The sequence below is a fragment of the Zosterops lateralis genome (genome assembly GCF_965231275.1).
Source record: "Zosterops lateralis genome assembly, chromosome: 11".
NCBI classification, from domain to species: domain Eukaryota; kingdom Metazoa; phylum Chordata; class Aves; order Passeriformes; family Zosteropidae; genus Zosterops; species Zosterops lateralis.
The window spans coordinates 1,193,455-1,219,408 of NC_139771.1; the positions used below are offsets into that span (position 1 = coordinate 1,193,455).

The 25,954-nt window shown below is 37.4% G+C and overlaps 1 protein-coding gene across 1 annotated transcript in view; it reads right to left on the reverse strand.

The window, feature by feature from the left end:
- CACNA2D3 (calcium voltage-gated channel auxiliary subunit alpha2delta 3) overlaps positions 1-25,954 on the reverse strand; it is a gene marked incomplete at both ends in the record, with an annotated part of 408,746 nt that overhangs the window by 149,338 nt on the left and 233,454 nt on the right. Inside the window, one exon of the mRNA XM_083869455.1 lies at positions 4,547-4,625. Within this exon, the coding sequence (XP_083725581.1) occupies positions 4,547-4,625 (79 nt within the window). The remainder of the gene's footprint in view (positions 1-4,546; positions 4,626-25,954) is intronic.

Consider the following 25,954-nt stretch of genomic DNA (forward strand, 5'->3'; position numbering starts at 1 on the left):
TTAATGGTAAAAAAAAATATCTCAAAACATAGTGTACTTTCTTGAATCAGTAGAAGACTCATGAGAAAAAGCAATGTATATGTTACTTTTTCTGAAATGCTGCCTGCTCCAATTTTGGGACCTCAAAGAATGGGTTTCTCTGTCTTGTGAGTCATGAGCAACATTTCAGTATTTGGTCCTTTTAATATGGTGAAAATGTCAATACATAGTCAAAGTATGTTTATTGGCCAACTATTTACACAGAGAACCTCATAAATTGTATATAAACACATGTACCTGTACACACTGTGGTTTATAAGACTTTTAATTCTGGATCCAAAATACTTCACAACTGTGTGGATCACTAATTTTACAGGTAGACTCTACATTTTCCCCAAGCAGTTCAGAGTGACTAAATTTTGATTTGCCTCTTTTCAGAACTGCATTTGAAGCAGAGATCTGTTGGCACTGAGTAGTATCCAGTGAACAATATGATCACACCTGCACTCAGATACTTAATATCCATGAGCACATTATGTGAGATAGATAGATAAAGTGATATTATAATGTCTGAAAAGTCAGATTAAGTATTTGAAAAAGTTTATATTGTATCTAAGGTGATAGAAAAGGCTTTTTTAATCAAGTAGTATTTTGTTACCCACACAGTTCAGAATCACAATCAGTTAACTCTTTTATTATCATACTTCACTAAAATCAAAACCTTAAAGACTCGCTAAAGTAGTTCCTGGATGCCTATGCCTGGAAAACTCTTTAATCACAGCCTATAAATTACCTCTAAGATAAAGAATGCATTGCTGTAAAATGAGCATCCTTTTTGATTGTCTCCTGAAATGTTTTTATGTCACAATTTCAAGCAAAAAAAATTAACTACATTACTCAAAAAGAAAAAAATAAACAAAACAGAACCCAATCTGAAACACTTCAGTATTGAGCCATACAGGTTTATACATGTTACAAGACACTGGTACTGCTGCATTTCCTTCTTTTAGGAGAGACCCTTGTGGACCAGGTACAGCCAGTGTGAGCAGAGACACCTATTTGAGCACTTATTTGAAGGTATTTTTCATAAGGTGTACTACTTTTGGTATTTCTCTTTGCAGTATTTATGAGAATGTTGCCATAATATAACTTAAATTTCCAGGCAGCATGTTAAAGGATTCATTCCTTGTAGTATTGCAAATCATATGTCTAAACTGCACAATAGGGAAAAACAGGTTTTTGCCTAATTTCCTAAGACTAAAACAGTCTAAACAATTTTCTCACACAGTAAGTGTGAATTACTTTGGTATAAACTTAGTAAAGAAATAAAGGTTTCAAAGACAAGTGAAAATACTTGTTGATCTTCTCCTAATGGGAAAACTTTACCGAAAGTTACTATATTATAGCTAGGAACAACATTATTTAACATGCTTTTAGTTATCTTTTCATTTAATTTCAGTTTTTCTGACAATTCATGTGTTTCTAGATGTATGTAACTCATAGGAATTACCTTCCTACACTGCTACGCTTACATCTCTTATCTACAGATCAGAGATATGCCATGGAATTAAAACCCTCACTGTTCCTACAGCCAGGTTTAATCACCAGAAAAAGACTTGCTCTGAAGTCCTTGAGCACAGCAGCTGCGGCCATGCCAGCAAGAGCAGCAAAGCCCTGCTTCAGTTTTTGCATTCCAGCACCACTTCTCAGTTCCCTCGTGTGTGAATTATGCCACCTCAGAATCCCCTCACAGTCAGCACTACCTTTTTTTTCCTCCCCAGCAGGAAAAAACTCATGAAGGAAATGGGTAAGATTTGGTAATGACAAGCATGAGAGATGTATAATAATGTGGTAAAAGACAGACACTTAGGCTCTGCATGTGGGCTGCCTTTCCCCATTACACAGTCCCTGCATGTTTGACTTGTTTTTCTCTAAAATGTCCTCCATTAGACTGATAACTTTTCAAAATTCCTCCAACTGATTTTTACATGGAGTGCAGCACTTCTCGTTTCCTGGGCAATGTGCAAAAGAGATGCAATACTCTTGCAACTAATAGAATAGCAGAATTTAAAAATCCTCTGGGTGAGGAGTAAGGAGTGAATTCATTGTTTCAGTGCAGCTGTAAAACACCCGTGGAGGTTCCCCCCTTTCCCCCGCCAGGAGGCCCCTGGAGCAGGTGAACAGGCTCGGAAACTGGCTGCCTGCCACTCCAGAGCCCCCAGTGCAGGAGGGGCTGGGGTCATGCTAATATAGGGAATAGATGTGATGGGGGCTTCCTGCACAGAGCTCTCCTCTGCTGATACAATAGTCTATAAACTGCTCCAGCTGGGGCACAACCTGCCTTGGGGCTGATCTGTCCTCTGCCTGAGCTGTAGCCACTATCAGCTCTCCAATACTCAAAGCATTTTTCTCTACGTTGCTTTCTTGGCCTCAGCTCCTTTGTACCAATGAATCCAACTCTTTGTCCATTTTATAATATGCCAACCACAGTGATGACCCGGGACAAAATGTGTATAAAACTAAGTTAGTAAAACAAAGGCTGTCAAATTGCTACCGCAATAGTGATTTTTAACGGGGGAGGTGGGGTGGGGGTGGGGGGAATCACAGCTGTTTTGTTAGCAAGTAATGCATTAACTCCCAGCTTTATCTCTCCAGCTTTCTGCTGGAAGCGATGCTGAGGGAAAAGCAGTGCCTGTCATTTCTAAGTTCTAGATGTTACTGCTAACATCTGGCATATGCACAATTAAGCCCTAGGAAATTTTCACCTTTGCTCACTTCAGCATCTTAGTAAATCTTGTTTTCCTTAATATGCACTTGCTTATGATACAGAAGAGTAAACCACTGCAAATTTCACAAACCCCTCTAGAGGGATTTGGGGGGATCTTGAATGTTTTAATGTATTTAAAATGGTTTGGTGTTTTGCTTCATTAAGCAAGCTCCCTCTAGATACGCCCTACTTACAGGGAAAAATGTACCAGAAACTGGGGTTTTTCAAGGTTTCACAATCACAACTTAGAAGCTGAGGAAGTTTTGCAAGGTGGTGTGAATTTCCCCTGTGACCTGTTTTGAAGGAAAGGGCTGCTGGGCACAGTCCAGTCAGATGAAAACTCTGCAAACAGCCTTCATCTATGCTGTGCTTCCAAGGGGAAAATCACTGCAAGGGAAATTGATTTTAGGGTCATTCACCCTCAGTGACAACAACATATTTTGGCCCACCCACACAAGGAGTAAACTGCAGTCCTGCTATTCAGGCAGTCTTTAGCCCAGCTTTACTACACTCCTCATCTGTTGTGCTGTAATCCCTCGTTTCATTGAAATAAAACAGACAAGCTGTAAATGAAAACTGCAAGGAAAACTCTCAATCTGAACTGTCTGACCATGGCATGCTGTTTCCAATTGTGATTTTCAAAGCTGAAAAAAATATTTAATTAATGATTAGAGGGAGAAGATTTTTATATTATAAGCTATCAGAGAGCAGGTATTGTAACTATTAAACTGAGAGGGAAATAAATTTATAGAAGTAACAGTCATTAAGCTGTTTAGTTGATTCATATGAGTATGACTCTGACTCAAAGCAACATGGCTCTGAAAAGAACAAAGTAGTCCTAAAGAATGACAAAGGTGACCACTATTCCCCTCTGGGAATAAGGAAGACGTCGACCAGATGATCTGCTAAGGCAGCCTCCATCGCCTGGTCCTAATTTCTGAGCTGCTTTACTTAGATCTTTATGAATTTGTGGAGCTGGGCTAAAAAGTTAAAAGATTTTGTTGATTAAATTGTCTTCAAAAAAGATGCTTCAAAGGATTCTTATACTATTATTTAAACTAAATTATGGTGTAATATTAGCTGATTAAGACAAGACTTCAAACTGAGTAATTTCCATCAGCTGGACATAACAGTAGTTAAAGAAATAATGACTAAATGGATAGCACCTGATGCAATTCATCATAATGTAATGTGGCACAATGGAAAAAAAGAACTTTTTTTTTTTTTTCCAAGAGGAAAGAAAAAGGAAAACCTGAAGATTAATTGGGGTTTGGGGGTATTCTTTTTCTGAATCATTCCTGCTCATACTAGTCAATCCTTTTACTGCAGCATCTCAGCACCTTAAATGTTTTAATGCTGTTTTCCTTAAAGGATATAAACCAGTTTTTTTCAATTACACTGTCTGTTCCTCAAGGGACAGAATGTCTGGTGTTTTACATACCATTCCTAACTCAACAGGACTTGTACCCAATGTTCTTAGATACCAAACTCACTCTGAGTAATAACAGACAGAAGAGAACAAATGCTTTGAAATTATTTTGTTCTCCAAACAAAAAGTTAAGACCACATAGTTTAAAGCTTCATACATATTTTAAGGAAGAAAATTTAAAATTGGGTTTTTTTGCTCTTTAAATTGTATGTTACAAGATAATTAAGTATTTTCATTTTCTGAGAAAAAGAAAACAACCCATCCTCTGTGATTAGTTGCCAGCGACACCATATCTGTAGAAGGGTCAGATGTGCAGGACATCAGCTCAGGGGTTTTGAAAACAAGGATTCCACAGGAGGAGGTTAACAAACCTTTGTTAGCACAGGCCATCCACTTCAGATTATCAGCAAATGCAGCTTCTCTTCCAATCAGATAGGTAAAAATACGGACCTGAAAGTAAAATGCAGAAGATAAATCAATTAATACTGCATTTAAAATATATCCAGTGGAACTTCAGATACAGATGTGTAGTTCCCAGGAATTCTAAAAAAGTATTACTGGTTAAGCAGTACAGTAGGTTAAAAAAAAATATTTCTGCCAGTAATATCTTCCTGACAAAATGTGGCTTCTGTTCTATGTAATAGAATGGTTGATCTTTTTGAATGTGTTTAATATCTGACCTTTAACTACAGTTATGCTTAATGTGTAATTAAAAATAAATGAAAACCATTGGAGTACAAAATGGTATGTTTCAGACAAATCTGTTCTGCACTTATGAATTCAGAAAATTGTTATCACGGAGGGGAAGAGGCACTTAACTAGCAAATAATTCTGTAGATAAAGAATTTGCAACAGCAGGCAAGCAAATTCCCCTAGTTTTCAAGGTTCACATGGCACAATATCATTGTCAACACAGGGACAGGTACTCAGAGGTAGCACTTCAATATAATTTAATTAATTTTCAAATTTAAATAAAAACACCTTATAATTTTTCACATTAGCATTTTTCCTCATTCACAAATGGTATTTGTAAATCATACCAACTTTATAATAAGTTCCCATAGGTTGTTTTTTTTCCCCACAGAGTAGTTTTAAAATACTCAGAAAGTCTCCCTCTTTACTGTCAGCTGTGACACCCTATTTTCTCACTGCCTTTTTATCCATTTTCTTAATAGCCACATCCTATCTCTAGGCATACATAGTGCTTTGTGTTATCATCATGCCTAGAGACCAGATTCCAATCACAAAACTTTTCCCAGTCTCTCAAACATAAAATATGCACAGAACTGAATTGTGATTTATATGGCTTAGAAAGTCTACACACTGATGGTGTAGTGTTGCAAGCTTGAGTCCAACAGTCTGCATAATCCAACTCTAAGACTCTAAAGAACACAACATTAAACAAAAGAATGGTGCTTTTATACTTTTTTGATTACTATGAAAGCATTAATAAAGAAATTCTTTGTTCTCCAAAAATACATGAAAATGCACAGTGAGATTTATACTACCAAAATACAGCATAAATCACTATCATGTTTTATCTTCCTGCAAATGATGCTTGAAAATAGCCTATGATGAGACTGAATACTCTGAGAGATTTATATTTAATGATCTGCTTTAATCTATAATGAATCAAACTAGACTGTGCTTCTAATAAAAGGAGACCAGCCTTATCTAAATAGATGAGCAGTAAGCATGATAACAGGCACAGGCAGCAAAATAACCACAAAAATAAAATTTCAACAAACTGGTAACATGGATCATCATGAGGAATGGGCTGTCTCTAGGACATTGCTGCAAGCATTTCAATGATTTTTTGCTGAGTATATTTTCTATATCTAGTTTACTTAGTATCTAGAAGTTTTGCTAGAAAATATTTTAAGCATGAAAAAAAATCTGCTAATTGTAATTATTTGAAAAAAAAAATAAAGGAATCTATAAAACAGAGAGCTAGAAGGTGAGTGATCCAAATTTATGAAGTGTTGTTTCCTTCCCTGTCCCAAGGTATTGTGCACTATTCTCTACACACTTTCCGTGGTACATGTTATACAAGTGATGTTCATCATGGTCAGCATGAAGTAAAAAGCCTTCTATACAGTGAAATACAAGTTACAGTATAATTTTAAAATACCCTTTCTAAATTGCTCATGAATTAATAGAATTACTATTATTCATGGTAGTATTGTAAGAAAACAGCCGTGACAGGATCACAGGAAGGTATTTTAGTTAAAATTAAAGCCACTGGTACTTTTAAGTTTTCCTTCTACATTGACCTTAAAGACACATTAATAGGTATTGCAAATATTGTTTAATACTTCATTGAGAATATCCTCAAGAAAAATCCTCAAGATCAGTTCTGATGGAAAACAATTATGATTATTTCTCTATTTCTAAAAGTTTAATTTGATCAGGTCATCTAACCCATCAGCATAAACTTAATTCACTGTGAGCTTGCCAAGCCTTAACCACACACTGCAGAAGTATCAACGAATCACAGCATTGACTAGGTTGGAAAAGACCTTTGAGATCATTGAGTCCAACCTATGACCCAACCCCACCTTGTGAATCAGACCATGGCACTGAGTACCACATCCAGGCTTTGCTTAAACACCTCCAGGGATGGAGACTTCACCACCTGCCTTGGCAGCACACTTTTATAAAACAAAGATTTGGCATTTTATTTTCTGCTTTCAGGGACCACAGCAGTGGCTTATGTAATAAATTATTAGAACTGAAACTTACATTAATAATTCTACATTCTAAATCCCATTTTTTAAAACAAACTTGGTTCTACACACATTTTATACTAGTTTTACTCTTCTGGATGGGTATTCTGTGTGATAATTCTGGATGTATAATACCAATAAACAGGAAAAAAGTTACTGCAGCCATAGATTTATTTACTGCAGATACATAAAAATATAACTAAGTCAGTATTACAGAAATACTACAGTAATTTGGCAAGGTAAGTTCAAACCACTTCAACTGCTGTCCATGGATGAGATCTATGCAGTGATGTGCTATGTATGGTGCAGAACAGGACACACAGCATTGTAATAACCACTGAGATTGTCATTGTACATTGATTTGACATGAGGGACCAGATATAATATCCATCTATATTCTCAGATCCCAGGCAAGATCTATGTTGGTAGGTAAAGCTGTAAACAGTGACCACTATTTTTTTTTTTCTTGTATATGTGGGGCATATGGAAAATGTGTCAAATCAGTCCTGCTCTGCAAAATGATTGCATGAAATGTTTATTTTACTCAAAAACCCACATATAGCACTAATATTATGTAGTCTGCTGATAAATATGTATAGTATTGAGGCATATGATTGAAATATCTGTAATTAATAATAAATGAGGAAGTATAAGGTATGTCTGTCTCATTTTGTTGTTTGTATTGGACCTTGAAGGAAATAATAAAATAGAAACTATTAGCTTCAATAGGTCTGTGCACTGTGCAGACACACACTAATGCACCTATGTTGGTACCTTATGGTACAGCATAATGTTAGGAGCCTAAAAATTCCTTTGAATCCATATGGAGAGAATGTTTCAGTCAAGGGAGACTGAGTAAATTCAAAGTTGTTACTGGCACATCCCAGAAGATCCAGTAACAACATTTACATAGTCTACATATGCTCTGGCTAACTGAGTGTAAGCCAAATGAGAAAAACACCTCAGAATATCCAAGGGCTGTGACTGAATCAAGAGACCACTTCCATCAGAGAAGGAATTGGGCAGAGGGTCTAAGTAGCTCTCTGGCAAAAAACATTATAGAAAGAGAGCCCTTCAGTTCTGGGTAGTTTTGAAAGCTTTACAAGATACTTGAAAGAGACACCTGAATCAAAATAGTTTCTCTTTCTGACCAGCAAACTATTATATCCACTGTATAAAGGATTATCATGACCTGTTAGGTTTGGAGAAAGAAAATATTCTCAGGCAGATGCACTAGTCTTGAATTTCTATATCCTAGCTACAAAACTGAAAATTGTGGATGTCAGATTCACTGAACACAAAGCAAAGCTTACTCCAAGAGCAAAAACTTTAACCTTAACCTTTTCAATTATACTTGCTGCTTCTGCACAGTAGGTGCCACAGACTGCTATTTTTAAGCCAACGTTCACAGAATATGGAGTGAGAGCTGAAAAAAACTGAAAGGACAATGGAACTAGAAACTTTAACAGAGCTTGTGACTTTCTCACTTCATATTTTTCTGAAGCAAGCATTGAATGGCAAAGAACACCGTTTGAGATTGATGTATTTTAATTATATTTAAAACAGCAGCTGTGGAAACTTCCCATATGTTACCTTCTTATTTTGTCTCAATCCTGACCTGGAAGGGTCACTTCCTGGAAAGAGACTCCATTCAGTTCCTCTTCTCACTAAAAGATTGCTGCAAAAGCTCAAGTGGTCCCAAACTGTAGAATCAAATTCATATTATGCAACCAACTAATTTCAACAGTGCATTTTATGATGTGTAGCTTCTGTGTGCAAGACAGTGAACTCTGGCCCAAACCAGTAGTCCATAGTAAACTAGTGAGAAGCACAACACATCAGCAGTTGTCACAAGCTGTGTGATGGCAACTACTCCCATCTACAAAGCAGAATTAACCAATATTAAGGCATCAGACCTCCAAACTTAGTAGTTCAGAGAAAACTGAACACAAATCTTATACTGAGAAAAACACATAAATCAAAAGTAGATATATAACTGCACATATTATTGATAATTTTATTTTGCTTTCTCTCTGGTTTTCCAGTCTCTGGCTTTTCACATTCTTGTTGCCTTACCTTAGCACAGATAATGTTTTGGATAAGGGATTGCTCTCTACTCGTTGTTGCAGCCCCTCAAATTTTGAAGAATAAGAGTATATTGTTAGTAAGTTTCTTGCTTTTACAGCCAGGGAATATTCTGAAGTTTGAACCTTTAAACTCCAGACAAAAGGTTTATATAAAATCTCAGAGATGCATACACTTAAGCATTAGAGAGGAAAGCTAAGAATGATAAGTTAAATGACAGCTATTTCAGGGCTAACCACTTCATCTGAAATATCCACTTAACAATTTCATCCATTATGTGTGGGCCAATCTGCAGTCCCTGAACTGTCCTCACCTCTGGAACGTCACTAAACTGCCAGTGTAGAAAGAGAATAGGGACCTTCTCCCATCTCTGTTAAGCAGGACAAGTAAATCTGCAAGATTCTACACAATGAAACTGTGAATTCACATCTTCGTGTCAAACAGCTGGTAAAACATTATTTCCAGAAACCTAAAATACAGTGTGGGAGGGGAAATGGGACTTCTGCTTTAAGCTGACAGTGCAGACCTCTATTTGCAGCTGCAAACTATTTCATGGACACCTTCACCAAAACAGTTTTTCCTTTCTGGCTCAGCAAGAAATAAAAATAATCCTGTGGCAGGAGCTATGGAATTTAAGTGAGATATAGGGACAAAATTCAAGTTCCAATAGTTATAACCTCTGGTTATAACCTCTGGGGAACACCTCAGATATTCTCTGCATAGAGGAGCAAAAGGACTGACTGGGAACAATGGGTCAATGTGAGACTAAGTGATTGTCTGAACTCCTAAGCAGCTTCACAAAAATAATTGATTTAACTGTTACAAGGGCTCTCAAGGTGAGAGCTCTCCAGACAGCCTTTCATAGGCACCTCATGCTTCCCACCCAAAATTACACTGCGCTTGTCACCACTTCCAGATTAGTCTTCAATATCACTCTTCACGTAATCTCATCCTCCCAGTCCCCTCTCTCCAGAATCCTTTTGTACACCTCACCTCAGAAGACATCAGTGGGAAAAGGAGGAATTGATGCTTCTGTTGGTCCCTGTGTTAAGCAGATAGCACAACCCCACATTTTCCTGGGAGGAACAGTCTGGATGCAGCCATAAAGGGTTTTGAGAGTCATACTGGATTCACTCATCATAATCACAAAAAAAGATCCACAACAAAAAAATCTGAACAGGCCCCAGGTGTTTGCCTATGAAACCTTTCAAAATCTGAAAAGGTAAAAATGTTGAACTTGTGAAATATATCAATATGAAATGTATAATAGGTACTAACTTTAACTGATACACACACAAATCAATCCAAAAATAAACACGAATTCCAAGTGTATGCATTGCATCTGGTTGTTGCAAAGGGCATAATATACAGGGCAGTGAACAGGGATGGGGAAAGAGAAATAGAAAGTCACTCTTGAACCTTCAATTTATCTCTAAATGTTTCCATAACTTTTTTTTACCTGTAGTTCATTTTTTATTATGAAGCATAAAAAAAAAAAAAAAAAAAAAAAAAAAAAACCACCACCAAACAACTTGAGGATCTATTTGTATTGGTAAGTTAACAGGAAATTCCATTAAGACAATGATCTAAATGAGCACAGAAAACTCTACTGAGGAGGGGTGCAAAGCCCTGTAATGCAACATAAGACAGCACTACCACAGTATCTTCTGTCCTATTAGAGACCTTTGCCCTGTGAGGTGCTGAAAGCCTCAACTTACAGTGCACTCAGAGCAAGGAAACCATGAAATTGAAGATATTACCTCATGAAATTGAATCCTGAAATGTTAAGTTACTCAGTAAAAGGTTCTTCATTGTTAATTTTCCTCCTGCAGTATTCAAAATACCTCTTTTGGGCAAGTTTACATTTATACATTTCCTCATGTTTTTTCCTTCAAGCAATTGCACACTGTACCCAGACAAGTTTATAATAATGTTTTGCATTATAGTGATATTGAAACTCCATACATTGTACCCTAAAAACTGATGGGACAGTTAGCAAAAACAAACCCCAAATTACTGAAATGTCTACGTCACTGAAAAACAAGATGTTGTAAGCAAAGACTGCAAGAAAAGCACTCATCAAGAAACTGAGCCCTGCTTCTCCAAACATCCACATCCCCAACAGCTCTTAGCATAGACCTACCTCAGAAAATTCACACAGGAGAAAAGGAGATGAGTGGTGCAGTTAATCCCTTGGGGTCAGGGAACAGCAGCACTGTGTCACACCCACCTGTAAGGAGCAATTCTGGGTCTGCTCTCTAGGTCTAAGGCAGCTGGGAGTTACTTTTAGAAAACTCAAACAAGACACGTTTTACATGACACATCAAGTGAGGATATTTCTTCTAGCCTAGAAAATGTGCTGACACACTTTGCTGATTTACAGAAAATTATAATGCAATTGAGAATTTGCAAAGAATAATTTCCCACTGTGAAAATATTCACCCAATGTGGGAGAAATACTTCTAGCAGGGAGAGATGGGATTATGCTGTTTTACTCTGTGCAAGGACAGAGGAGAAAGTGTCCAGCTCAAGGCATATTAATTGGCACAGGGCTTATTGTTTCCCTAAAAGAGTTTGATGATTGATATAGCTGTGAAAAAAAAAAAAAAAAAAAAAAAAAAAAAAAAAAAAAAAAAAAAAAAAAAACGAGGGGATTTTTATATGGGATACAAGTTTTAGCCATTTTACACATCCTCAGTTATTGGTCACACAGCACTGATTAAGACCAGTTCCTTCACAGTCAGCATAAAGTGCACAGCAGGAGCTTAACAGTAAATAATATGTAAAGATAAATAAAGATAAATAAATGTAAAGAGCAAATAGGTTAAATGGTATTAAACAACAATTTAAGAGCTGGCATTTAAAAGCAAAATAAAAAACTTGCACAAAATAGGTCTAATAAGCATCCAATCCTTTCTACCTCTCTTTCCTGCTTAGTGTGCAGCACATGTTAATGATGCCAAACAGGCAACCAATAATGCACTAAATGTGGTACAACAATGTGTAGCTTGAATGTACTAAATTCTTCTTAGCAGTTGAACAAGTCAATTCAGCAAAGTCTATTTTCACAGATATTGAGAATATTAAACCTTTTGGCTATGACTATGCCTAGGAAATGATATCCCAAAGATCACTCTTAAAAGAAACCCAGAAAACCTGAGACTACCCCAAATCACTTTGTTGCCTTCAATGTAACTTCTATTTTCAGCATGAGCTATAACTGTAACAAATCACTTTGAGTCCAATGGGTTGTATTATAAATATTTCAGATATATGGAGAGTGTGAATAAAATCTTTAGAGAGCACCTTCAAATGTTGCGTATGTACTACAAAATATTACTGAAGAACTGTTTTAGAAATATTTTCCTGAATTTAAAAAAAAAAATTATTCTGTTTTTTATATCATTCAACTGGTACATCCAACCATGGTACAATGGCTTCAATCACATAGATTATAGGAAGGAGAGGAAAATTTTAACTCAGTTTTAAAACTTTCAAATATTACCTGACATCAGCTTTCTATCATAACAATGTTACTATTTCAAAGTAAAATGAAATAGATTTATTGGAGCTAGGAACAAATTCTATGCTATCATCTGAAAAGCAAAGGAAATTTTTGAGTCCATTTTTGATTTGCAAGATTCCAGGTTAGTCATTACAAATCATTAACAAGTCAAGCCTAAATGAATTACTCAAGCATAATTCAACTATACCTAATATTGACATTCTTCAAAATCCTAGAGGATTTGCTGAAATGTAGAACATACATTTTCTTCCTTAAATGCAAAATAGCAGCCTAAACAAATTAATTTGTCTGAATGGAGACAAGGGGTAGGGATTAGAGCAGAAGCCATGACATAACCAACTTTCTTGGACAAAACTGAAGCTCCTGTGGAAAAAGCAGGCTCATGCAATTTCTGCTACTACTCTGCTCAACTTTCTTGTGTATCAACTAATTATTTTGCAGGAATCCATGAGAAAAGATCAAAATCAGACTAAATTCTAAGTAACCAAACACTGCCAAAGTCTCCACGTCTGCTATTACACAGTTCCAGGATGTAACACTGAACAATGGTAACTCATTTACAGTGTACTGCACCATGCATGGTGCCGACACAGATTAGAGGATGACATAATGGATAAAGCACTGGCCTTTCACCCTTGGGATTTTGTCCAGCCTGCAGTCCTATCAGATAATGGGTTTGGCAATCCCCAGTAGTCTCTTTTGGACACTAATCTCCACTACAGAGTCTCCATAATTCATCATATAATTTAATACACCTGGCAACTTTACCACCAGTTCATTCTTTTGTTACATAATGGCCCAAAGTGAAGTCAAGGGTGGTTAATGCTCTGACAACTGGCTATTATCTCCCATAACAGCTGATTTTGAGGGGATTACTGCAGCCATAAACCATTTTATAAAAATTGGCAACTGGGAAAGCAGTGTAAGAAAATAAGGTGATATTTAGAAGTTTTATCACTGATTTTCTACCAATCTGTAATGGAGTTTCTAGCATCCAAAAAATGCTGAAGAGGAAACTTGAGATTGAAGTTACAGATCATGAGCCAAGAATATGAGACCTGAACAAGCTGACAGTCAGAAAGGTTTGACTATTTTGAGGTTACAGACGCCTTTTGTCTTTTTTTTTTCTCTGTCGAATATACAGTATATTTCTTCTTTATTTTGTCTCAATTATTTGTTCACCTCTTTACTTATCAGGATTCTTCCCTTTTTAATTTGAAATATTTCACCACTTTCAGTACCCCAGTTATAGACCCAGAGCTTTGTTCCCAAATGAACAAAGGATTTCACTGCTATCCAAACCAATCACTGAGGATATACGTGACCCATGAGATAAGACAAAGGGGAGCTGCACTCAGTTTAAGGGACAAGAAATCAGCTCACTGAAACTGTGGGAAAGCTTGGGAAGATGAGTAGTTGAGGATCCAGCCTAAACTAAAATGGCATTAACACACAGTCAAACAGGCAATAGTAGTACCAAGGTACTCATAGTCAAGGGAATTAGCACACACAGCTCCCACTGGATATAAGTATGGGTCCTGCAAAGTGGTAAAAAGCAGCAAAAATTTCACCAGATAAAAGTTAACAGAATGTAATTTTTGTTTGGTGAACATCAGACTGTCGAAGGATAATTATAAAAGTTGTAAGGTGCTTCTGGATTCTCTGGTACATCACAGCTACATGTGTGCAATGTCATTTTGTGTCAAGCAGGCATATAGCAATAGGTGGATGCTCTATATTTAATCAACAAAATTGCTTTGTAGAATAAATTTCACACAAAACAAATCATTAAAATAAGGCCAGAGAAATTCAATCCATAGCCACTCCTGCTCTGACCAAGAGGCATTACTAAAATATCCAGTTTAATAAAATACAATCCATTTGCAGAAGCTTTACAGAGCTGTTTTGGAGAAAGGTTCTGTATTTCATGGCTCAGGATAGATGTCTTTTTTCATGCAGGCTTGAACTGAGCAAGCTTTCCTCCAGTACAAGGAGATGTAAATCCCCCTGGCCTGTGCTTGGAACCAATCATTTTAGGTAAAAGTCAACGTGGTGCTGATCTCCACTCTGTAAGCCTATGTTTGGTTCTGTACAGCTGAAATTTATGATAGATTTTAGACTGAGTTCAGCACCAGAAGTTTCAGATTCCAAGAATCCAATTTGCAACAGGAAGATTTTCATAATGTAGCACAGAAAACTGTATGAGGTCTACTCAGAGAATGAAAAGTATTTTTGTGAATTGTAGGTGTAAGAGAATCAAAGAATGCGAGTTGGAAGGGATCCACAAGGATTATCAGAGTCCAAGTACTGGGCTGCACAGGACAGCCCCAAGAATCATACCATGTGCCTGAGAATAAAACTGAAGACTTACAAGACCAGGAAAAAGTTTGTGCATAGAAGTTTAGGATTACTTTACTTGTTTATTGAAATACAAAATCAGCCAAAGCAGAAGAAGCTGTAAATGCAGATGCTGCTGTGATGGAAGAGCAGACCCACTGTTTGGCAAACTCTGGTAGAAATGTGTGTTTACTGTTGGACTTCCTGTGAGTAGAAACACTTCAACTTCTTTAAGAAAACCTTTCTGAAAATGCTGAGTTAGTGGATAGAAAAATGAATGAGATTTTACACGAAACCTGTCTGCTATGCTGAAAAATATTTAATCCTTCAGACACGATGTATATACACCCATGAATTGTTTGAACCTTCAAAGTGCCACAGCAAGAACATAAAATAGACATGAAATTCCTTTATCTTGACATTTTAACCAACTGAAGGCAATTGCTGCTCAGACTGTCACAATATACCAGTCAGTATTAAAATTGCTATGCCTTTGAGTTTATCTTTGATTAAAAATTAAATGTGCTTCTTCTCTATAGTTTTTGTAGCCCTACAGCATCCATGTGTTCTCACAGTTAAATGAAGTCAAACTAAATATTTAATACACCATTCTAATTAGCTACAAACTATTACCTGATTTAAGTCTGTAAATGAATGTGAAAAGACTCTGGAGGCCTAATGTTAACCTTCATCCACTCCAGTTATATGAGAGAAATTACAGGCTCTAATTAGACTCTTTAAACTGCAAAGAAATAGAATTTTCATAACCAGCTTATTAAAAAACGAAGACCCCCTTGGGACAGGGCAAATTGCTTCTACCCTGATCCGCTTATCCTTGTACAACACCATACAGAAGACTCATGTTGTCTGACTTGCAGCTCATATTTCTCCCAAATTAATGAGCACTCAAATTATTCCAGCTGCCCCCTTGGCACGGGGAAAATTGAAAATCCATGGCTGCCAAGTGACGCGTATAACCCAGCTGCTAAATAAAATGTTCTTAAGGCGACACAGCTGTCGAGGTGACTATTTACATTAAAGTAAGTCCATGGATACAGAACAAATGTCTAAAGACAGAAACAGTGTACAGCACTTTGTTTAACCCTTTGAATTTAACCAGGTCACCAAAATTTGCAGCATCATTTACAGGCTAAAGGTAAGTGCATGGTCTTTCGACCTTATGATTTATTTCTTCCTATTTGTCTAATCTTGGAAAAATTCTGATTTTCTTCTGTGAAACAGGTAAATTCAGAGGAATCACATTAAAGAGACATGACAGAACACATTAATCACATGACAGAAAGGACAGCTGATTTTTTAAAACAACCCTACTTGAGAAAAATACAGAAAGTTTAATTCCATCTCCTGCTCTCCAAACATGTGCAGTGTGACAATAAGCAGGATCTTTGAGGCAGTAGAAGGGAAAATGATACTTGCAGAGAATTCTCAAGTATCATTCTCAAGTATCTCAAGTAAGGACACAGACTTGTGGAATCAAAAAGAGACCATTATAATTTTTTTGCCTTAACCTACACAGGCGGCCAACTCACTTCCACACCAAACTGAGGGTACCAGGTATCATCTTTAAAACACTAAATAGTGTAAGAATTCTGTTCTGTAAGAGTTAACTGTATTTTAAAATACTCTAGGATGCTGTGATTCATAGGCCACATTTATAGATGCTTTATAAACCATGACCATAACCCAGCTGACCTGAACAGCACTGTGCCAGTTGAATTTATACCTTGGAATAATAGGGGCCAATGCAAAGTTTCTTTTTACTAATCAGGATTACTTGGCCAGAGGACGCCTTGGATCTAGGACCACAATCTAAATTCAAATTTTTACAGTCAAAAACATTTGCTTTGTTCAGCAAGTACATGTGAGGCCCAAGCCATAACAAAATGTGTGTGCAAGCAAATCCTAACAAGAATTGTACAGAACCCAACTGTAGAAAAAGTTCAATTAGTCAAAGATTTATTTATTTCAGCCCTCACCAGACAGTTTAATTTGAGTAGTTAATATGACACAAGCATTTTTAACTATGGGATTAGGAGCTGAGGTCATATTTGGAAAAAATGGTAGATAAGTAATATGTGTTCCAATCAGTGAAGCCTGATGAAATTTCCCATGTATTGTTGGAGAAACTAACTAAATAATCTATAAAATATTTGTGGATATTTTTTAAGATATGTGGGTAGCAAAGGAAATGCCAAGGACAAGAAAAGGGAAACTTGTTTTTAAATATTTTCAAAACCAAGGAAAAAAAATTGTAGAATCACTTCCTAAATTTTACTATCCAAAAAGACACTAGCAGAAGTAATTAAACAATTAATTCACAATCATATACAACACAATAATATGGAAAGAAATGGCCAACATCAATCTAAGAGTGATTCTGTTCAACCAATCTTATTTCCTTTCACAACAAGTGTCTTTTGTACTACGCAGGTGAAAAGGAGAAACATATCCTGATTAAATTCTGTAAATATTTTTAGAAGGATGGCCATCCTCACCAATCCTGGACTCAGGGACAGCATACCACCCATGAGAGCTTCCAACTGGGCCTGACAAAAATAAGGCACAGCATATTATGTGCTCAGTGATGCTGTTTCCCTCTAAGGACTCCAAGCCTAATGAAATGAACATAAGGTAAAGGCACTTCTCAGACAGATGTGCTCTCAAAGTGGATTTATTATTGTCATGTTAAGAAGAGAATTTGGAAGAGTGGGGAAAGATCTGGCCTGTACCAAGTGCAATTTAGTAATCTCATTCAGGATTTAGATGAAGAGAACCCTTAAAAATTTGCCAAATGACATGAAGCTGGAAGTCATTCCATGCCCCTTGGAATCTAGAATTAGAAGGCCAGTGGCACCCTGGCCTGTGTCAGAAACAGTGTGGCCAGTGGGACTGGGGAGGTCATTCTTCCCCTGTCCTGGGTACTGCTGGGGCCACACCTTGAGTGCTGTGTCCAGTTCTGGCCCCTCAGTTAAGGAAGGACGTTGAGACACTTGAGCACATCCAGAGGATGCAACAAGACTGGTGAACGACTGAGGGAGCTGGGGTTGTTTAGCCTGGAGAAAAGGAGACTCAGAGGTGACCTTATCACTCTCCACAACTCCCTGAAAGGTGGTTGTAGTCAGGTGGGAGTTGGTCTCTCAACTGACAGGACGTTAGGACACAGTCTTAAGCTGCGCCAAGGAAATACAGGTGGGATATTAGGAAAAAGTTTTTTATGGAAAGAGTGAAATGGTCTGCCCAGGGAGGTGGTGGAGTCACCATCCCTGGATGTGTTTTAAAAAAAACTGGATGTGTCACTCAGTGCCATGGTTTAGTTGAGGTGTTAGGGCTGGGTTGAACTCAATGATCTTGAAGGTCGCTTCCAACCTTGTGATTCTGTGAGAATTCAAAATAGTATTTGGGAGCAACAGAAACAGTCTGAAATTAACAGGATTAAATTTGTGTCAAATAAGTATGTCATTAGGAGGAAAAGTTCTAATTCATGGATGAAAGATGAGGAAGAACTTAGTGGAGCACCATAAATAGATCTAGATTTCTGAAAGAAATTCATTGTGGGTCAAAAATGGCAAAGTACTGCAATAAAAGCAAATATCAAACTGTCGTGGTTTGGAAAGCAAAATGAGTGAGAGGCTCCAAGACAGAAATATAATTTAATAAGAAGAAAGGTAAAAAGGTAAAAATGAAATAAAATAAATGCAATAACACAAAGGACCACTGACAGAGTCAGAATACAACCTGAGCAGGGTGGTGGAAGCAGTCCAGGTGAGGTGCTCTTCCTGAAGCAGTGATCCTGTAGAAAAAGGTCTGGTAGCTCTGGTCCTCTGGCAATCCAGTAGGTAAGTGCTGCTTGCACTGTCTCACATACCAGCTTATATCCAGGTGAGAATGCTTGGCTCCTCCTCCTGGGCAGAGCATCTCACAATCGGATGAGGAGTTGTGAAGTGGGTCCTTGATGGCCCATTAAACAGAGATAACTCCTGGAGGAAGTTACTGTGACTCATGGGCAAGATGTTGATGGGCCATTAGCAGAAGACAGCCCAACACTACAGCACTGCCCCACTTGGTTCTAACAGTTCATGAAGATGGTGATAGAATAAATACTTTGTGTACATCCTACACTACAACCCAGGACACAAACACTTCCTGGATGTAGCCCTAAAAGAAATGGCAATACATGCTTGACATGAATGCAAGATAAAGAAGGTGGTTATTCAGCTCTACCTGTGTAAAGGAGAAATGGAAAAAAGCTCTAGCTGGACTTGGTGTGTAGTGCAGGGCCTGAGACAGTTAGAAAGGTCTGTGATAAAGGAGGAAACCTGCATGCACACGAGAACTGTTTTTTTTTACTTACCATTAGCTATCCTAGGTAATTTTAAAAGCACTATAACTGAGAATGTCATCCAACAGAAAAATGCATTTTATTACTGTCCTGGGTTGACAGTGCTCTCTATCCCATATCGTGGACTCCCTTGTTATGTCTAACAGCTGTCCCTGCTTTCCTGTTAGCTGGGCAGGCACTGTCTGCTCTCTCTCTCTTTCCTGCTTGGCTTCCTGGCTTTCAGGCTTTCATTGCTGCTTGCAATTTCTGCTTATTTTTTTGCCCTTTCCTTCTTTCTCTTTCTGCCGCCTCTGTGCCTCTGTTTGTTTGTTTGTTTGTTTTTTCCCCTTTCCCTCCTCCCCCCCCCCCCCCCCCCCCCCCTTTAAGATTTAGGACCGGCACCGGACCAACCTGACCGGAGGAGTCTGAGGATCTCCGGGGCCCGTGAAAGAAGCTCTGCGCCTTCCCCCTCACAGTAACCTGAGCTTTTTTTTTTTTCTTTTCTTTTTTTTTTTCCCTTGTGTTGGGGAGAAGGGGGGGTGTTTATTCATTTGTTAATAAACCGTTTTTTTCCACTTTGTTCGAGAGATTCCTTCCCAAACCCAGGGCTGGGGGAGGGGTGGTAGGGGTTTTGTTTTTAGGGGATTCCTTTGGAGATTCTCCCCTAATTCAATATAAACCAGGACAATTACGTAAGGCTACAGACATTGTAACATAATGGTCATCTTAGTTAAATAAAAAAAACAGGTTTGCTTCATCATTCTTCTTTGACTGCATCCTGAACAATTCATTTAAGGATTTTACCTGAGGGTGACTCCAGGTACTGTGGTTAACGCTTTTACAATGTAAACAAAACATTGAGGGGTTTCACCTGTCAATCTGAATTCATCCATGTTCCAATGTTTGCTTGCTAAACATTAACAACAGCAGTTGAGGTGTTCATACAGAAATACTTTGGCTTTTTAAACCTGATACTAGAGAGAATAAGAATGAAGACCTGACCTACTGTGGACATTAAATATGAAAGGCAGCCTAGAGAGGTTCATCCTCTGAGTTCAGAACTAAGTAAGCCTTTTTCTCTAACGTGACTCACAAGCTGTGCTCTAAGTCCTGTAGTTAATTATAAAAGCATGTTCTGTTTGCTCTCTCCATTTTCACTGCTGGTTCTCCATTGTCCAAACTGTCTAAAAGTATGCAGTGATGTCACCATATGTATCATGGAGAAGAAAAAACAGATGAATACTCTATAAACACTCTTCAGTCTTAAAACGTGTAGCCTAAACAAAGGGCTTCCTCCTCCTTTGTTTAGAGAAATATGGGAAGAAGGAGAACTGAGAACCAAAATGAGGACATTGAGCACCAGCACACTTACATTGAACTTGCATTCCACATTAGGAGACACAGGAGAATTAAGTTAGTGGTGAAAAATGGGGAACTCTAAATTTAAAGGATAAAAATAATTCATTTTGCAGGAAGATTTTTGAGACCGAGCAACTGATTTCTTTATAATCTTCCTGACATTCTACATCACTGTATTTATTTTTCCTTCAAGCAATCTTTTCTGGAGAATAAAACTGAATCTATTCAAAAAGCCCCCTTTTCTGACATTTCTGACTGCCTCCATCACAATCCCCATTACAAGATCTAAAATCAACTCAGCAATTCCAAACTCTAATACATTTGTAACACATGGAGTAATTTTAAATATCTAAAATACCTCTAATAATTCTGTAACTTTTCAATGCAGTATCTTCATGCGGCAGAAAAACTAAGAGACTCTTGGAGTAGGGATGTAAAGACAAAAGAACAGAGTAATGTCCTCAGTGCCAAGAAGACAAGAGAAAGAATTAAAGTTGGAAAACAAGACAAAGACAGGATTAAAGAACAAAATAGCTTGATGAAGAAGGAAGACAGCATTCTGAGAACTGTGAAGGGCAGAGTTGTAAGAATTGCAAAGTGCACTGAAGATGAGACATTGAGAGCTCTTAGTGTGATGAAAAGAATAAACATCATTAATGCAATGTCAGGCAACACAGGGACACAGTGCTCAACTGGGACACAAACAAAATGCAATAGAAAAGATTAGGAAGTCCAGATATGAGCCTAAAATTATATCTTACTCTCTACATTATATATATCTATGACATCATATATATATCTACACATGCCTCCATATAAAATGAGAGCACAGAAGAGAGAACAGAACATGTGGGCATGCAAGCTTTCTCTAAAAAGTGTGCCGCAGGAAAGGGAAAACTAGTGTGCAACAAATTAGGATAGATTTTATTGAACCTTTTAATGAGACAGCCAAAACAGGAAAAGGGGTTATTCAATCAAAGGTAGAATTAGGTTAATTAAGCCAGACAACATTGAACACATGGAATTAAATCCCTGCCCAGCTGAAGCTGAGGATCCAGGGGCCTTGCAGTAGGGACAGCTGGCACAGAGGGAGGGTGGATCCCGCAGGATGGATCCTTCACCCTGGCCCGAAGAGACAAGAAATGCAGGTGAGAACCAGAGGAAAGAGAATGGCCAGCTGGGGGCAATGAAGCTCCAGGAACCCTGGTTGATGCCAGAGCAAGAAAACAAATGTAGCTCCACTAAAATTGCTTGCCAATCTGTCCATCATCCCCTTCTTGTTCTTGTGTCCAACTCCACAATTCCTTTGGGTTGGCCACTGCCAACAGGAAAAACATTTGGTGTGTGTGCTGTTCCCTGTCACCATCACGCATGGCATTTAAGGACTGCTATATTTAAACACTGATCTGAAATAAAGATATCTGAACTGAAAACAACTGCTATTCTTGAATAAACCCATACATGGAAACTTAATTCAGAGTACAAATTCAGATCTTATCAGTTTAATCTCCTTGGAAGGTGTGAGGATAAGGATACCTGCATGTGAAAATTAAAAAAAAAAAACAACTCATTCAAACTCTTATTAATAGACACTTCTCAGTATGGCCACGCTTGCCCCGTGGTGCTCTCTGTGCTACAAAGATACAACATATACTTGTAAATCCTCCATATATTCCCTGGAAAAAGGAGGAATGAAGGCGAGGCCGCGGATAGAAAAGCACCTTTATTATTTAGTCCTTGTAGCATTTACCCTGACGTCAGCCAACTGCTGAAGTGAAACACACAACTATGTTACCATTACAGTTACTGAAATCAGAATTCGTGCTCTCAGATTTTTCTGGACTACTAATTTTTTAATTTATTTATTCAAAGTTAAAAAGAAAAAAAAAAACAACTTTACTTGAAGATTATCCACTTTAATAAAACTTTGTATCTTTTTAAGCTCCACCATGCTGAAATCCAATAAATGAGATAGAGGCCCAGTGTTTTACTGAACCAGAACACGAATAATGCTCACTCAAGGAGTCTCACAGAAGAATAAATACAATTTTCAAATAACAGTGCATTCACTTGAGACAGCACACAGACATTTTCATCCCTCAGTCTACAGCTGCCAACTTTAACACCAGATTTCATTTTCAGATCAACCTAGTGGCCTTAATGATGCAGTTTGGACATGAAGCACCCACCACAGTCAGGGGACACTTACTGCAAATACAACCCACACACCAATCTGCATGCTCTTTCCAAAACCCTTTTTTTCCTGGAAAGCTATGGAAGAGTTTTTATTGCCAAATGCCTTCTCCAACAGTGTTCCTGTTCCAAACTCTTAACATTATCTTTCAGTATAGTTGTTCACTGTCAGACATTTTCTAAGATGAGGTATGTTCCTATAATTCTGTAAATTCCTGTAACAGCAAATTTCCTCAACTAATATTTTTCTGAAAGCATCACTAGAAATAGATTAAGTATGTAAGTGTAAGACAAAATTCAATGCATTCCTTAGACAAGAGATGTACAAGAGGTCTCTAAACATCCCAGAAATGTTCGTACTGCAGGGGAGTTGCACATGGACTATTAAAGTACTTTCCTTTATTTGTTGTGATTGTGCATATGGAGCCATTAGTCTCAGTCAGTCGTCTCAACTCTCTCCTCAGCCAGCCAGTGCTATTGATCACCTGGGCCACTGTCAGAGGCAGATTAGGACAAGGCTGACAGTTTGCTGGCTGATGCTGAATCAGGAGAAAACTCCCATGATGCCAGTATACTTCAAGGAAGAAGTCAGCTTACACACTGAAAAGGATCTCTTCCCATTCTCTGCAGCGTATTCCTATGTTTATCACACACATCACTGACACGGGTGCTGCACCAGCTTCCCCAGCTGCCCTGGAAGCAGCAGCTGAGCCCATGCAAAGAAAGCTTCCTGCATGGGCAGCTAGCCAGGGGATTGCTACCATTTGTTTCAGATGTTACCCCTTCTACCATCACTCATTTTCTCAAAGTCAGGTTATGGCACCATATTCCACACAGAAAAGTATCTTGACTCATTTCAACAGTACAGGACAATAAAGAATATAATTTCTACATTAACTTCAAAATGAAGGTTGACTCAATCCCAATAATTTGAACAATGTCTATTTGAGAGTCTCATCAGGATTACTCCACTTGTAAAAGTGTAAAAGTGTTGAAGCTGCCCTGAAAAAGGAGGTTTGAAATAGAGCATTTTACATTAGAAACTCTTGTTCCACCATCAGCCTGAAATTGTCCAGAACCAATGACCTTCATAAAAACATAATAGAAGAGCCTCATTACGGAGACTTTGAGCAAAGCGAGTCCCTCAAACACACACAGAACAGGAAAAGAGTTTGCTGTTCTGCTGGCAACTTAATATTGGTTTAGCTATTTTATGCAAGGATGCCCAAAGCATTTTACTATTACGTATATAATAAAAATGTAATAACAAATTTATAGAAGGCTCAATAATTGGATAGGTGAATTCATTGACATTTTGCCTCAGGAGATACTGGTTGAATTTTACACCACTCAGAAAACTGACACCCAGACAATAAATAATGCAGGGATCTGGGATTCAAAGGCCTAAAATCTGTTCTTTTTCCTGCTGGTAATGTACAGAAAGTGTCTGCATGGGTCTGTCTAATATCCTATTCAGAGTGACTCAGTAAATGAAGAGCAAATTTTCCCATTTGGGGCTGTCTTTTTATATGAATACACATTATTACTAAACATTACAGAAACAAAGAATGGTATGAAAAGACAGAATTTGTGTCTACCAGGAAAGTTTGTGACTATCAGAGCAGTATGTGTGTATGAACATTAACCAGTGTGACACGAAAAGAGAGAAATATATTTTAAGTAGCTGATGCGATTTCTGGCTTACTTCATGCTAAGACTGAACCACTTCCAAGACTGAGAAATAAAACCAAAATAATAACTAATGGGTTTTTAAAATAAACATTATTTTCAAATTAAGATGCAACATTCTTCACGGAAAAATTTAAATATACAGTTCCACTTGTAAGGATTTAAGCAAATGAAAATAGTGAATGAGAAAAGTACTTCAGTGTTTGAATTTTAGTCCAATCTATGCCTAGATACTGCTACTCAGTACTGACCAGTGAACTCATATGTGAATTTGCTATTAAAAAATCAAATTATTGTGCAGTCTGTTGTTTTGAAAGCTATTTAAAGCAAGCAGTCATGGATTCATGTTACTTTCTTACTGAAGTTTGTTTTCAGCAATAATAATTTATCTGGTAAATTTTATTTCCATTGAATTTTATAGGGCTACTTTAGCCCCTAAGGTGTCTAATAAAGCAGAATTGAGCTTACCATCTGATTGTATGAATGTGTGGCATTTTCTTCCTAACTCTGCAAAAGAAATCCTTAATTCGATTCACTCTTCAGTCATGTTTATTTCCAGGACCATAAAGCAGACTGTTCAATTTCGTCCTGTTCATTACTTTAAAACTTTGTTTCTTTCCAGTCCATTCTACTAAAATTATTAGCTCTAATTTTACCAACAAAAAAATTGCAATTGCTGTACTCGGAATTACATTTTTCAGGATAGACATTTTCTTCAACTGTTTTTGCACAAGCTCTATTGTTTCACCTTGTAAAAGCCCTTTTTTTCCACTGAGGTAACTTTCTATTGGCACTCATGATATTTCTGCCCTTGAGTACTCAGGAGAATTATTTATCTACTTTAACTGCTTGGTGTGCTGTCCTGGATGGCACAACACAAAACTTCACAAAAAACCAAACCTCTAAATAGGAAAATCACAAAAAACCAATATGTCTCACATTAGAAAACTACATAAATGCCCGAAGGTATTTTAAAATTCACAGTCAAAATTACAATTCTCAAAAAAGAAATTTAGTTTCAAAAAGATAACCCAAACCCAGATAATCAGGATTTAAATTATGCTGATAGTATAAAGCAAAGCAAGTAATTTTTCACATGTACATTTCATGTCAAATATTTCATGTCAAATTTTACTTTATTTCTTCAGGATTAAAATCCTCACTGCTATTCCATGCCATTTCTCCCACCTAACAAACCATAGAATATTTCCGTATAAAAATGGCCATTATATCCACTGATCAAAACTTTAATTTACCAATGTGCTTTAATTCACTTACTCCAGAGCCACTTTATAAACAAAATGAGTAACAGCTGATTTTCGGTTCAGGTTTCACTGTCTGATAAAACTACTGAAGCAGGTGAATTATTTATCTCTAAAGGCTAGAGGAAATAATGTATCTACTCTTCATTTTTCCTTTGCCAGTGTCTATCTCTTTCTTTAAATAATAAGCCCTTTTTAACCTTTGATTTTGTTTAGGAGTTTGAGAATCAGTATTTTAAAACTGTATTCCTAGTTAAGGTTAC